The sequence below is a fragment of the Alternaria viburni genome (assembly GCF_023758015.1).
Source record: "Alternaria viburni strain BMP 2772 chromosome Unknown scaffold_47, whole genome shotgun sequence".
NCBI lineage: Eukaryota > Fungi > Ascomycota > Dothideomycetes > Pleosporales > Pleosporaceae > Alternaria > Alternaria viburni.
Genome location: NW_026055816.1, coordinates 51,509 through 64,731, shown reverse-complemented (window position 1 = coordinate 64,731; position 13,223 = coordinate 51,509). Strand labels below are relative to the sequence as shown.

General features: G+C 52.5%; 4 protein-coding genes across 4 annotated transcripts; 2 read left to right on the top strand and 2 right to left on the bottom strand.

Moving 5' to 3' along the window:
* Positions 1-268: 268 nt before the first annotated feature.
* J4E79_011720 (uncharacterized protein) lies at positions 269-2,674 on the top strand (the record flags this gene model as incomplete). Its single annotated transcript, XM_049360549.1, has 6 exons — positions 269-385; positions 442-454; positions 519-1,381; positions 1,437-1,691; positions 1,742-2,460; positions 2,512-2,674. 6 exons carry the CDS (start codon positions 269-271, stop codon positions 2,672-2,674), a joined length of 2,130 nt encoding a protein of 709 aa, XP_049204996.1.
* Positions 2,675-3,015: 341 nt separating this feature from the next.
* Positions 3,016-4,785, bottom strand: J4E79_011719 (uncharacterized protein; the record flags this gene model as incomplete). Its single annotated transcript, XM_049360548.1, has 1 exon — positions 3,016-4,785. The coding sequence occupies one exon, from the start codon at positions 4,783-4,785 to the stop codon at positions 3,016-3,018; it is 1,770 nt and encodes a 589-aa protein (XP_049204995.1).
* A 953-nt stretch (positions 4,786-5,738) lies between these two features.
* J4E79_011718 (uncharacterized protein) lies at positions 5,739-11,993 on the bottom strand (the record flags this gene model as incomplete). The annotated part of the gene is made up of 4 exons (XM_049360547.1): positions 5,739-6,667; positions 6,719-6,837; positions 6,884-7,326; positions 7,374-11,993. The coding sequence occupies 4 exons, from the start codon at positions 11,991-11,993 to the stop codon at positions 5,739-5,741; spliced, it is 6,111 nt and encodes a 2,036-aa protein (XP_049204994.1).
* Positions 11,994-12,195: 202 nt separating this feature from the next.
* On the top strand, positions 12,196-13,165 carry J4E79_011717 (uncharacterized protein; the record flags this gene model as incomplete). Its single annotated transcript, XM_049360546.1, has 2 exons — positions 12,196-12,350; positions 12,397-13,165. The coding sequence occupies 2 exons, from the start codon at positions 12,196-12,198 to the stop codon at positions 13,163-13,165; spliced, it is 924 nt and encodes a 307-aa protein (XP_049204993.1).
* Positions 13,166-13,223: the final 58 nt, after the last annotated feature.

Sequence of the window (13,223 nt, the reverse complement as noted above, 5' to 3'; positions counted from 1 at the left end):
CATGATTTGCCGTCTCTCCAGCGCTATTCTGTGTTCGCTATAGATTTTGATTAGCCGACCGGCAGGTTCTGCAGGGTGGCCTTGCGCGGGCGCAATGCCCCAGCAGATCCCCCGCTAGAAATGGGATCCCTTTTCCTTTATCCTCAACTGCAGCGGGCTCGATGCTCCATGACTTCTCCACGAACTGCTGCAAGCCTGCCGAATGAAATTTTCGTATCGCCGCTAGTGTCATCTCACTCGGCCGGGCTGTCGAGGGTGTCGGATAAATATGGCCGAGTACGCGGCCGTCGCCCCGCCACGAGTTTCGGCACCCCCATCCAGCAGAGCTCCGAACGCCCATCGTGTCCACAGCAGCTGTGATCGGTGTCGCAGTAGGAAGACAAAGGTAGCTTAAGGCATCTCCGCGTCAATCAGTGCCAAGAAACTAATGACTACCTCTAGTGTATTGATCCTGGTATGGGGTTTCTCCCACCGGTAGTACGATCGTGCCGACAATGACACAAGCTGACAATCTTAAGTCCCGGGACCATGTCGTTACTGCGCACGCACAGGCGCGGTGTGCACAATCGCTACCCCAAGAAGGAAAAGGCCTTATTACCACGTTACCGAGGAAGAATACCAATGTTCTATGCGCATCCTCGAACATTTCTTCCCTGGACATGAGCTGAACCTGCAATCTCTGCGAACCATCGCCAAAGCTATCAAGGAGGGCACGTTTAATGCGGAGCCTGTCCAGCATACTGAAGGCCTCTTCAGCAATGACCAAGAGTCGCCTGAGGATGCAGAGAGTGTTGATGATGGCGAGGAACAAGACGTGCAGGAACTGCATGAGCCATTGGGCTGCATGATGAAAGATTCAAGAGGGAAGTTTCGATACGTTGGCGCTCACAGTGAAATACCCTTTAATGCTGCTGTGGCCACTTTGGGTATGCAAAGGAAGGACCCGTCGATCATCCCAGGCCCCAAAGTAGGCTCATATCCGCCTACTCTACCAGGCTCCTCGCCTTCGAATTCTCCTGGTTTTGAAGAGAGCTACTACCTTCCCGGTCGAGAGTTGTGCGACGTCTACATCTCTCGGTTTCTAGAGGATGTCCATTGCACGTACTGGCTATACCCAGTGGAAACCCTGCTCCGACGAATAGAAAATACATACTCCGAGTCGGCACCGCGCTCATCGAGCTCTTGGATGTGCTGTTTATACACGATGTTCGCCATTGGCGCAGCCAACTATGTAGGCCCCAACGGTAACTCTCCGCCACCGGATTGGCCAGCTGCGTTGGACCCGAAGACATCAGAGGATTACATTACACTTGCAAAACAACTTATTCCGGCAGTATATGATGAGGCCGATGTCGATAGTATACGTGCAATGGCTACGATGGTATGTACACCTGGCATTGTTGAGACTGTGTTCGACATGGCTGACCACTTCTCAGAGCATCGCTATGGAGAACCTTTGCTCCAGGGTCAGCGCTTATCTGTACATGGGCGCTAGCGTTCAGATGGCGTTTTCTTTAGGTTTACATCGTGATCAATTAGCTGATTCTGGAACTACAATGGAGCGAGAACAAAATCGCAGAATCTGGTGGACACTGTTTCAGCTCGACCAGGAACTATCTTCGCGAGGCGGGAGTCCGACGGTCATAGATGAGCGGTTTACGAAGGTCACTACGCCCATGCCTTCAGAGCAGGTAAGTCTAGAATCGCCCATTCATAACGCGTCGATACTAACGGTTATGAGATACTATATCCCGGACTCCATACCCCGCTATCATGGATGGCGACATCTGTATCTCTCTGTCGCTTGAAGCGTGAGATCATACAGTCAGTCTACATGGAACGCTCTGCCAATTCGATATCCTTCTCAACCGTATCTAATTCCCTTCTGCTGCTGCAAAAGTGGTATCGCCAGATGCCGCCACACCTCAAATACGACGTACCCGCGCCTCCCACACACCGACGTGCGGTCGCAATCTTGCATCTACAATATTGGAGCACCACGATACTCCTCACGCGGCCTTTCCTTCTGTACCTCGTCATCAAGCACGGGACGCTGGCTTCGAGCAAAAGAATATGGTTCGAACGGATGGGCAAGATGTGCATTGACGCTGCACAAAAAAGCATCTCGATACTGACACAAATGGCAAACGATGGCACACTATCGAGCTTAACGGCCTTTGACAGCACATGTATCCTACGGCTGATCATGATCTTCATCCTTGCCTACGCACATACTAGAACATCCCGGTATAGCGCGCACATCGAGAAGCTGGTGGAGCTCACACGTGGTATGGAGCAGATTGGATTTACCAAGATGGTGACCGAGGAAACACCATTACGTCTCGCAGACCTGGGTATCACAGGTCAGGCTCAACAGAACAACGGAGACGCGAATGGGTCGAATGGGCAGGTGCATCTCGATGACGAGATGATAGCTCAGTTATGGGGCAATTGGGATCCGTAAGTGATGACTCAACAAACCTACGTAAGTCATAATACTGACGCCCGCAGCAACTTCATGACCCCGCTACAGACACAGCAAAGTCTTGATCTTACATTCGATGATTCTGGCGCCTACGACATCAATTCGGAGTTGTTGGCTTTCACGAATTTGGACGATTCCATCATTATTGACCCGTCGCAAGCGTTTTCGAACTATGGCATGCATTGCTGAGGTTTCTCGGATCATTGGTAGGGTAATAAAGAGGAGGGAGTTATGGAAAGCATGCGTGGTGTATATATAGGAAGAATTTGGGAGGATTTCAGGAGTTTGCATATCATGCACCCAGCGTTCTTTCTGGCAAGCGCGCAACAATACATCAACGAAGGGAAGAGGTTATGATAATACAAAGTATACAGGCGACTCGCGAATGTAACAAGAGTTGAAGAGAAGGGTTTCTAGTGCATGGTGATTCAGGTACTGCAGGTCTCATGTTCTTTGCTCTCAAGACCAAGAAGCTGGAAGAACGATGTCCCGCTTTTCTAACAACAGCTGTCTCGAGATGTTGATGTAGCTTAGAATACACGGCCCTTTGTCTGCTTCATGCCAATAACGTCGATGTTTCGCCACATGAGCACGCCAGCTATGCCGATGATCCATGCAGCAGTACCTGCGATGAACAGATATCTTTGTGCATCTCCGTAAGCCCTCTGTACCGCCAATCGAGTGGGTGATCCAACTGGGTACGACAGCTGCGTCGTGATATCCGCGTAGATCATCAAGAAGTTTGGAAGTTCTTCCGCCGGAAGGTACTCCATGAGCTTCTTGGGGACCACGTCTTGCCAAATTGCAGAGGACACCGTTAGTCCAATGGCTCCACCAACACCTCCACACATGGAAACCAGAGCGATGGCGACAGCGAAGTATTGCTGCTCCTTGACTGCGGCCAGGATGGCAATCTCGGCCGTGATTGTCATGACGCCACCACCAAACGCGGCGAAGATCTGGCACATGACGATATAACCGATCTTTTCCGTGGGCTGATTGAAGTGGATGAGCAGTGCGGTTCCGAGTACTACCATAGGGAGTGAGAAGAAGAGAGTGACTGGTTTGAACCGTCCAGTATAGGATATGAAGCCACCGACAAGGATAGCCAAGATGTAGCCACCAACGCTATAGGTCGACATGATGTAGCTGGCATGCGTAACGCTGAGGTTGTTGACGACTTGCAGGATGGAGGTGAAGTACAAACTCCAGCACATATAGCTGAAGAAGAGAGCAAAGGACAGGAGACACGCTCCAGCGACAGTGCGATCCAGAAGAAGGTTCCAGGGGATGAAGCAAATCTCAGCAAAGAATCGCTCCCAGATTCCGAAAAGGATCAGTAAGATGATACCGAAGACGAGAAAGCAAATGATCATGGGCGAGTCCCATCCCTTGGCTTGCAGAGTGTAGAGGTTGAACGGCAGAAGGAAGAATGCGAATCCAGTAGATAGCGTGAAGAGACCAACAGCGTCGAACTCGCGCATGTAGTACTTGAACGACTCCCAAAATGTGCGTCCACTCGACCGTTGGGGTACCAGACCTTGCTTCTTCGCCTTGAAGTAGTGGTAAGTGAAAAGGCCGAAAAGAGGAAGGGTGACCGCCGGGACGAGGATGCTTTCCATGCCAAAGGCCCAACGCCAGCCTGCTCCGTTGAGAAATGCCGTAGAGATCGGTCCGCCAAGCCAGGCGGTGATCAAAGAGGACGAAGCAGCCAGAGCTTGGATAAGACCTCGGTGGCGCAATGATGACGTGTCTGCGACGAACACGCTCAGACTGTATCCAACACCATTGATGCCGACGGTATAGAAGATCTGCGACGCAGCGTATGCCTCAACGTTGTTGCAAGCAGCCGACATAACAAGCCCGACAGTGGCGAGTATGGAGCAGAGAAGGAATCCTTGTGGGCGGCCGAAAACGTCCAGAACCTTGGCTATGCTGAGATTCGTCACACCTCCGATGACAGAGCTGAGGACGCTGGTGGTAGGGGTGAGGGAGTGAAGGGCGAAAGAAGAGGTAACGTAGGGTATCAAGGCGCTGCTGATTTGGCCTACCAAGCCCTGGATGAAGTAGACCAGCCATATGAGGATATAGGCAGTCACCAGCGCTCCGGTGGTCCAGGAGAGCGTCACGGCTTCGATGTCTTGAACACCAGCCTGGAAGTTGGTGTCAACCGTGTTGTCGCCATCTGGGGTATTGCTAAGATATTCTGCGTCTTTCTCCGATCCATGTGAACTTTCGTGAGGGGCATTGCGAACCTGGCTAACAGCCGCCTTATGCTCGACCTCGGGGTCGTTTGACATTGCTCGTCGTAGGGTGATGTTGGCCAGCTAACAGATGTTGGGTGCTCGCTGATCCAAGAACGAAAGAAACAGTGCTGGAGGCCGACGGCTATAAGGAGGGCGAAATGGCGTGCAGCGGAGAGAGCATGCAGAGCCTCAGCACCGAGACTGCGGGAGAAGATAAAGGAACCAAAGATACTACAAAGAGATCGAGACCACCGTAAGCCGATAAGATGTCTCGTGTATCTGTCTGGCTATTCACTCATTTTGTGGCGAGCGACACTCGAAGAGGTAAAGACACCGACTGGCAGGATCAGACGTGCATCGCGGGCGTGGCGGTTTCTTGCTCATACCTTCTCCACGGCACGGGTCGCGACATGTCATCCACATGAAAATTGGGTCGTCAGCTTGGCGACGGAATTGAGAAGGCGTGGTTCTGTGACACCCGCAGTCGCTTCCGGGTGCAGCGGTGGTGAGCCGTCTCCCGGAGGCTTGAAATGTTCTACCAATAGCATCGGTTCAGCCCCCAAATCGCGGGTAGGCGACTGTAGAAGTCACTGGTCAAGATCCAACATCGAACATTAGTGCATGGTTAGAGTATACTGCCGCCATGTGGCTTACATGCTTCTGATCTGCAACTCGCCGGAAGGCGTCTAGCTCGAAAGCCCCGTTCCAGGAATTAGCTCTAATGTGCTCACCCATGACTTCCTGTCTAGCCTGAAGATGCGCACAAAGCCAACAATCGCCACAGCGACCAATAAGAATTACCTACAATGCAGACCGCGCCAATGGTGGATCTGTGTCCTTCAATAGAGCCTATGCATGCATGCGACCCGCGCAGCGCACGCCCCTTCTTTTGCTGACATGTAGTAAGCTGAGCATCCAGATGCGAAGAGTCAACCGCTCGTTGAAGGGGATTCAGAGGGAGATGTAGTCCACCTGGAAGACAAACGCCGTAGATCATACAACGAGTCTTATGAGCCAAAGTCCATCTTGAGCGCGATCTTTGGCATGCCGTCATCCTCCCTACTAGCCTCCTGCCTTCTCGGTCCTTGCCCGCTCTTGAGCACTCCCTCCATGAAACTCCTCTGGTCGGCGTTTAGCCCGGTCACCACGCCCCTAAACGCCTGCTGATCCGCACTAGCGATCTCGAGTAAGCGCGCCGCAATTTCTTGGCTGGCCTTGGGCTCCTTCTGCGCCCGTGCCAACAGCGCAGGTATAATGATCTTGGTCGCAGTCTGGCGCTGTGACGGTTGTGGTAGTGTGGAGATGAATGTGACAAGAGTCTGTGCGAGCGTTGTGCGAGATTCGTCAAGACCCTCTACATCAGAAGGCGTTGCCAAGAAGGCGAGTGTTGGTGGAAGGATGAGTTTAGCAAGGCTCGTCTCAAGAGCGCCTTTCTTGGGTAGAAGCAGCAGTGAGCGACAGCAGCCTGCTGCTACCTTGCTCGTTGTTACCGTGCCAAGACAGTCGAAGAGGTCGTCGATGAAGCGCTTGACGAGCGGATCGTCAGGTGAGAACGCAGAAGCGGCGGAGCTCAGTAAGATGGTAGTCGCAAGAACGGTATTCTTCTCACATGCAAGAGCAGCATCAAACTCACGCTGCTGTGCGTATCTGAGAATTGCGAGGAAGCGCGAAAGAGTTGCGCGGAGTTGCTTGCTAGTGTCATCCGTCCCTTCGGCATGCGGTGCGAGACTGGTGATGAAGCGCTTGAAGATCGGAAGCGCTTGAGGAATGACTGTGGTTTGGCAGGCCCCAGTGCTTAGTATGGTCGCGAAAATGTGAAGGATGCAAGCGTGAAGGTCAGCCTTGATAATCGATGGGAAGACTTGCGCGGCATCTACGAGCGCAGACAGCGCTGTTGTCAGTAGAGCGACCGCCTCTTCATTCATCTCGTGGCGTGCTAGGAGTGAGATTAGCGACTGCTTATGACGCAATATTGAAGCCAACATACCCTTGGCTTTGCTGTCTTCCAACCCAGGCACAAGTCCAGACAGGACTAGCACCATAATCTTGGTTAACTCGAACAGCTGATCAATGTCTTCGGAAAGATGCTCATCCGCGGCGGTAGTTCTATCGATGTCAGCAAGCTAATTGTAGAGCTTCCGGATGTCCTTACCCTTGGTCTCTGCGTGCAGATGGATGGCCAAGACACAGGTTCCGTGTGATTTCGACGATGACTGTTTGAACCGTCAAGCCCTCCGTGAGCACGAGTCGATCTAGCATATCCATCGTTTCTGAGAACACAACTTCCCGATAGATTGCATGACCAGATACCGAAGGTCGCAGAATCTTCTTCAGTGCCTGCAATATTTCCAGGATCTGCTCCTTGGACGCTTGTAGATCACCTGGGCGGCCTGCTAATGCTTCGAATGCAAGTCCGAAGAGAACGAAGAAGAAAGCGACAGGCTCATCGCGGTAGTTGATGTGATCAGACTTCCCATTGGGGGTAGATTCCGACAACTCGGTTTTGCCATCTAAAGCGTCAAACACGAACTCGCTGTCTTCGTCAATGAGGCTGGCAATGGCATCTACAAGGTTGAGCCAGGTATCTTGGTAGAACTGCACTTTGTTAATATTGATCAAAGGTTTTCGACAACCAAACATACCTTCAGAAGCGTCTCGCGGTTGAGCGCAGCATAGATTGTGTCTAGACTTCCAGATAGAGAGGCAGAACCCATGGAAGAAGAAATGTCGGGCTCGAACCTCAGACGGGCATACTCTCGGAGCGACGCTAACCAAAGAGGAGTCAACTTTGCGATGTGTGGCTTCAGTACATCCACCAAGTAGCTTTGCTCGGCACTCGCAATCTGCAGTTCTGCCCACGCTGAGAAGACTGCCATTTTGACCATGACTTGAGCGTTCGAGCTGAGTCCTTTGAGATCGCCGATTGCTGCGGTTTCGGATTCGCTGGAGAAGTTCTCAAGCGCTGAGACGAGCAGCTTGAGGATACGACCCATTCTATCTACATCTGTAACGATTCCGGTAGCAATGAACGTGGCGCATACGTTGACAGCTTCAGCGGCGAGCTCAGGCGATGAATCTGCTGCAAACGCTGGGGTAAGAGCTGAACCGATTTGAGCTTGGTACTGCTCAAGCAAAGTGACTTCAGCGAAGTCGGGATCGGGTGTTTTGCCGAATAGCTTGAGCACTTGGTCGATAATCTTCAAGCCGCGAATCCTCAGTTGTACTACACCGGCGGTCGATGCAGAGAAAGCGATGCGCACAACATCAGCAACCCTCTGCTGTAAGGCCATGACACAGGGTGACTCCTCTCTGAATGTGGCCTCTTTGCTCACCATCGCGACAAGCTCGCTCAAGCAATCCATACCGAATGTTCGCACTTGCCACTTGAGTAGTTCCTGACTGACTTGAGCGCCATCTCCAGCCTCAGCCCCAGGCGCATTAGACGCTGATGCAAAGCCCGCGACTTCCTCGTCCTGCAAATCAGTCGCTCCTGCTTTTGGCTTCGATTCGATCTTGTCTTGCGTCTCGACTTTCTTCGTTTTTGTGAGTACTGAGTGGCATCGCTGAACCCATGTCGCGGTGTCCGATAAGCCAGTTTGATGCAGCCAGTTGCGGATGATATTCCGCACTACTTCATGCTCAGAGTCACGATCGAGAACATGCCACAGCTGATCTTCCAGACCGGGATCGGCAGCACGTATGACTTCCTCCGTGTTGCGCCTCATGAGATTGTGTAACCCGTCGATAGCCATGTCACGGATTTGTGTCGAGCTGCTTTCAACCGCCCGTTGTAATTGTTTCACGTAGGCTGAGAACTCCATGTGGCCAGGCGCGTATAGCGAAATATGTTCCTGGCAGCGCAGACTCTCGATGATGATCAGCTCATCCGCATCGCCCTGGAAGAGGCCGACAAGAGTCATGATCAGATCTCTTGCCTTTGCAACATCTTGCAGGTCCGGCCCAAGCACGTTGATTGTGCTGTCGACGCATCGCGCGATTACGGCAGGGGTAGGTATGTCGATCTCAATGTTCGAATATGCCGGAGACATCGATTCATCGTTGTGTGTGTCGGCTGCATATAGTTGCGCTAGCATGCCGAGCGTACTGGTAACATAACTGGAGAAGGATAGACCGGCGGAGTCAGCAACCCTCGATAGACTGTCGATGGCCCAGAAGTGCACAACCGGATGGGGATCATTGCCGAGCGACATCAGTATTCCAAGTATATTCTTGAGATGAAAGCCAGCAGCCATACCACCGAGCTGAGAGTGTATACAGCCAAGCGCGACAGCATACCCAGAACGAGCATTGGGTTCCCGATTAGCGACGATCTGGTCGACCAGGTAGTTTACCTCAGTGGTGGTGAGAGCGTTTCCAGAGCTGTTGCACAGACGACCCAAAGCTTCACTAGCAAGGTTGCGGATGAACGGGTCGGGAAGGACAACAAAAAGATGCAACAGATCCTGCATCACCTTTTCGACCGCCGGTCCTTTCAGACTTCCTGGAGCCGAGCGGGTCTCCTTGACTGCAACCTTCAGAGCAGATAGCACCGCATATGCAATGTTGACCATCATGGCCGTCTTTCTGTTAATGTCGCGCTGCAGGCTACTTGCGGAAAGGAATGATGTCATCTGCTCCAAAATGCTTTCTTGGATCCTAGCAGTTTGGAGTGGTAGACATATCGCAAACAACTGAAGTGCCGAGTTGACGACTTCAGTCGCTGGTGGATCCGGAAGCTCATGGCTCTCGTCTGATGTTCTGATGTACAAGGATATCGAATCGTGTTCACGAGCACCACAGATGGGTGATAGAAGCGTGCGGTCAATAATCGACTCAGGTCCATGCCTCGTGAGCCAGTGATGGTGGGTACCAGTCTCTTGCTCTCCAGGAAGGGGTGTGATGTCGAACCCACGCACCAGTCCAGTGACACCGAAACCATGGTTATCAGCCACCTCCCATATGCTTTCGAACGTTCCTGCAGCACTTGCGATTGCCGTACTAAATGAGCTTGTGGTGTAGTTGTCCGGCTCTGCGAAGGATGCGATGGCGAAAGGTAACAAGTTTGTCTGGAGTAACACCTCATGACTACTTGCTGGACTCAGCTCGACAAGTTTAGTGTAACATTGAAGCACTCTCCTCCGGACCATGAGATCAAAGTCGTGAAGTTGAAGTGCGGGTGACAGCCGCTGAGACATGTCATCCGTCGTCTTCTTAGCCGGCAAGGTATTCAGGAACATTGTTGTATTTTGCAGCATCGCTGCCAGTCTCTTCGTAACGTCAAGCGTTAAGATGCGGCTGTTGAATTCCAAGAAGGTCAAGATAGAGCCTAAAGCGCACTCCCGAACGTGTGCTAGGAAGCAGAGTTCTAGGTAGTTCCTTTGTACCATGTTGTCTCTGTTTAGAGGTTTCGGAAGCGCATTCTTCCATAACAGAAGTAATTGGGAAAGGTGTATCTTGACAAAGTTGGGACCAAGAGTCATCAAGCCTCCGATCAGGATCCATGCGACTTGAATCTGGGTCGAACCAATCCTCAAATCTGAGTTGCTCGCCGACTTGAGGAGTGAAGTGGCTTGTTGGAGTACTCTCGAATTTACATCTACGGACCCATGGAGTGGTTGAGACGTAGACGTGCTGAGTACAGCAGAAAGGCCGTTCGCGAGACCAACGCACTTCCTAGGTGACTGCCTTGGTCCGGCGAGGAGACCAAGCTCTCGGTTGACGCTGTTCATACAGATCGTAACTGCTGGCAGTAACTGAAGTGGACACGCAAGCACAAAAGAGCGCAGACAGGCAGAAGCGGTAACCTGAACTGTGTAACTCGGATGCTGCAATACCTGGAGGAGTGCATCGCGGCAAGAGTCCGCAATGACATTTGTAGCGGATCCCAAACTATTGAAGAGTGCGGACAGCGTACTCAGTGCCCCGATCAAAATTTGCTTTGTTGGCTCTGGTCGCTCCTTCAATGCCTGTGGATAGTCTTTCAATATCTCGTTGACCAAGAATCTTGCGGCATTGAGTTGGCCCGATTCTCCTAGCATCTCGCGGCCAATGACTGTTTCCAGTATGACGGCAACGAACTTCCTAGTGCTGAGTGTGCGGTAGCGATTTTGTACGATGACATTGTTGCTGAGAATGTCCGTGAATAAGCTGCGCGCAATCTCTGGATATTTGGTCTCGACGATCTGCTCGCCCAGCCCCTTGATAGTCTTGATGTAGCATACGGCAATTCCAGCTCTTGCGCGATTGCCAGCCTGGGGTCGACAGTACTGCGTCGCAAGCAGTTTGAGAAGACTTGCGATGGTGAAGGAGAGTTGGTAAGCCGACTTCTTGGGTGCCGGAGACTCTGAGCGCTCCATAACCACATCATCACCGTCGTCGTCGCCCGGTTTTCTGTTCCTCTTTTTCTTCTGCGCGGTCGACGAACGGGTAATGCCAAGGATGGGAAGGTCAACTGGCGCGTTCTCGGAGTAGTTCTTCACCAACGCAGCGCTGATGCACGATGCAACAGCGCGTCTCACCGACGACGAGGGACTATCGATCGCCTTCCAGGCTACATTTTGCAATTTATCGAAGTCGTTCGAGTTGTCGAAGAAGGTCGTGTGCCGGAGTAGTTGTTCCAGACAGTAGAACACCGCTGTCTGAACGAGGTATGATTTGTCGCTGCCAGCGTTGCGCGCCTGCTTCCACGCGTCTCTCGCAATGAGTTCATCGGCGTGCGAGCTGACGCCTTTGAAGACCTTGCCCACAGCCTTGAACACTGCCGCTCGTAGTCCGGTGTAGTTCTGCGAGAACTTGATGAGTCCCAGCAGCGACTTGACAGCCAGTGGAGACAGCCCTATAGCGCTATCGCCCGCGGCCTCGAAGATGGCGCCCAGGCAATGCACAGCCGCATGCTTCGTCCTAACATCTTTCTCGCTTTTTCCTGCCGCGTTGATTATGCCAACCGACTCATTGATAGACTCAAAGAGCAGCTTCCTGTCTCCCTTTTCGAATATGCCCGCAATTGCTCGTCCCAAGTTGTTTCGGATCACTCGTGTGGGGGCGGGGGACGCGAGGTTGACGATCTGGAATATCTCCTTCTTGATGTATATTTGGTGGGCCGAGGCGCCGTCGCCATCCAAGGAAGCCACATGGCGGGCGAGATCGGAACTGAAGGTCAGCAAGTAGAGGTCTTGCTGTTCCGAAGGTAGCGCGTGGAGCTTCTTGATGTCGAGTTCAGGGTTGGAGGGGCCCTTGTCCGCGGCTGGCTCGTCTGCTGCCATGGCTGGTGAGGGGATCGCGTGACGTCGGTCTCGTTATCGCAGTTATCGCATTCGGCTGCTCATGTCGTAGCGAGTCTTGACGTGACAGATGTCCAGTGTGGAGATGCCGGTGGATGCATGTGGGAGTTGCGGACCCCCGTCTTGGCAGGCACGCATCTCCAACTTTTGTACTATTGCGAGTCGACAACCAATATCTGCCTCCATGTCTGTTCCGTTACGTCGCGCAGTGTTGTCTGCGTTTTCCAAGGAGAAAGCCACATGCTGCTCCTGTAAATATGTTTCTCGTCCGAGACAGTGGCGCATGCAAGAGCAGGTGCGATGCTTGAGCACCACCCCAAATCTACAATCAGGCCACTCGTACGTCGTCTTCACAATCCAATGGCACATAGCTAACACACTACAGCAAGTGGTCTTCCATTAAACATGACAAAGCGAAGAATGACGCCGGCAAGTCCAAACAACGGTCTATTATGACCCGCGACATCACCAACGCCGTCAAGCTCGGTGGCCCGAATCCCGACATGAACCCCCGCCTCTCCCTTGCAATCTCGACCGCGAAGAAGTCTGCCGTGCCGAAAGCGTCCATCGAAGCCGCCATAGCCCGCGGACAAGGACTCTCCGCATCGGGTGCCGCCCTTGAATCACTTTTGCTCGAAGCCATCCTGCCGCCCTCCGTCGCCACAATAATAGAATGTCAAACGGACAACAAGTTGCGCACCCTAGCCGACCTACGGCTGCTCATAAAAGAGGCAGGCGGCAGCGTGTCCACTGTAGCGTTCATGTTTGAGAAGAAGGGACGGATAATAATACGGAAGAAAGATGGCGTTGGCGTAGACGAGGTGCTAGAGCCAGCCCTTGAAGCCGGCGTGCTAGATGTAGACGAAGACGCCGAGGGAAGAGTCGTGTTGTACACCGAGCCTGCGTTGACGAACAAGACGGCGGAGAGACTGGCGAAGGAGCTAGATGTAGAAATTGAGGAGAGCGAGATCATCTACGATCCTAATGAGGATACAAGGGTGCCTCTGGAGGACGAGGGTGCGGCTAAAGAGTTGGGCAGCTTCTTGGATGAGCTGCAGGAGGTGCAGGGTGTACAAGGAGTATACATGAACTGGACCAAGGGAAGCATAGGAGATGATGTCTGGGACGAGATAAGAGGCAAGGTCACTGCGTGATCTGTCTCTGACTCCCCAGCCTGGTGTACATTTTGTAGTATACAGTATTGTACAATAA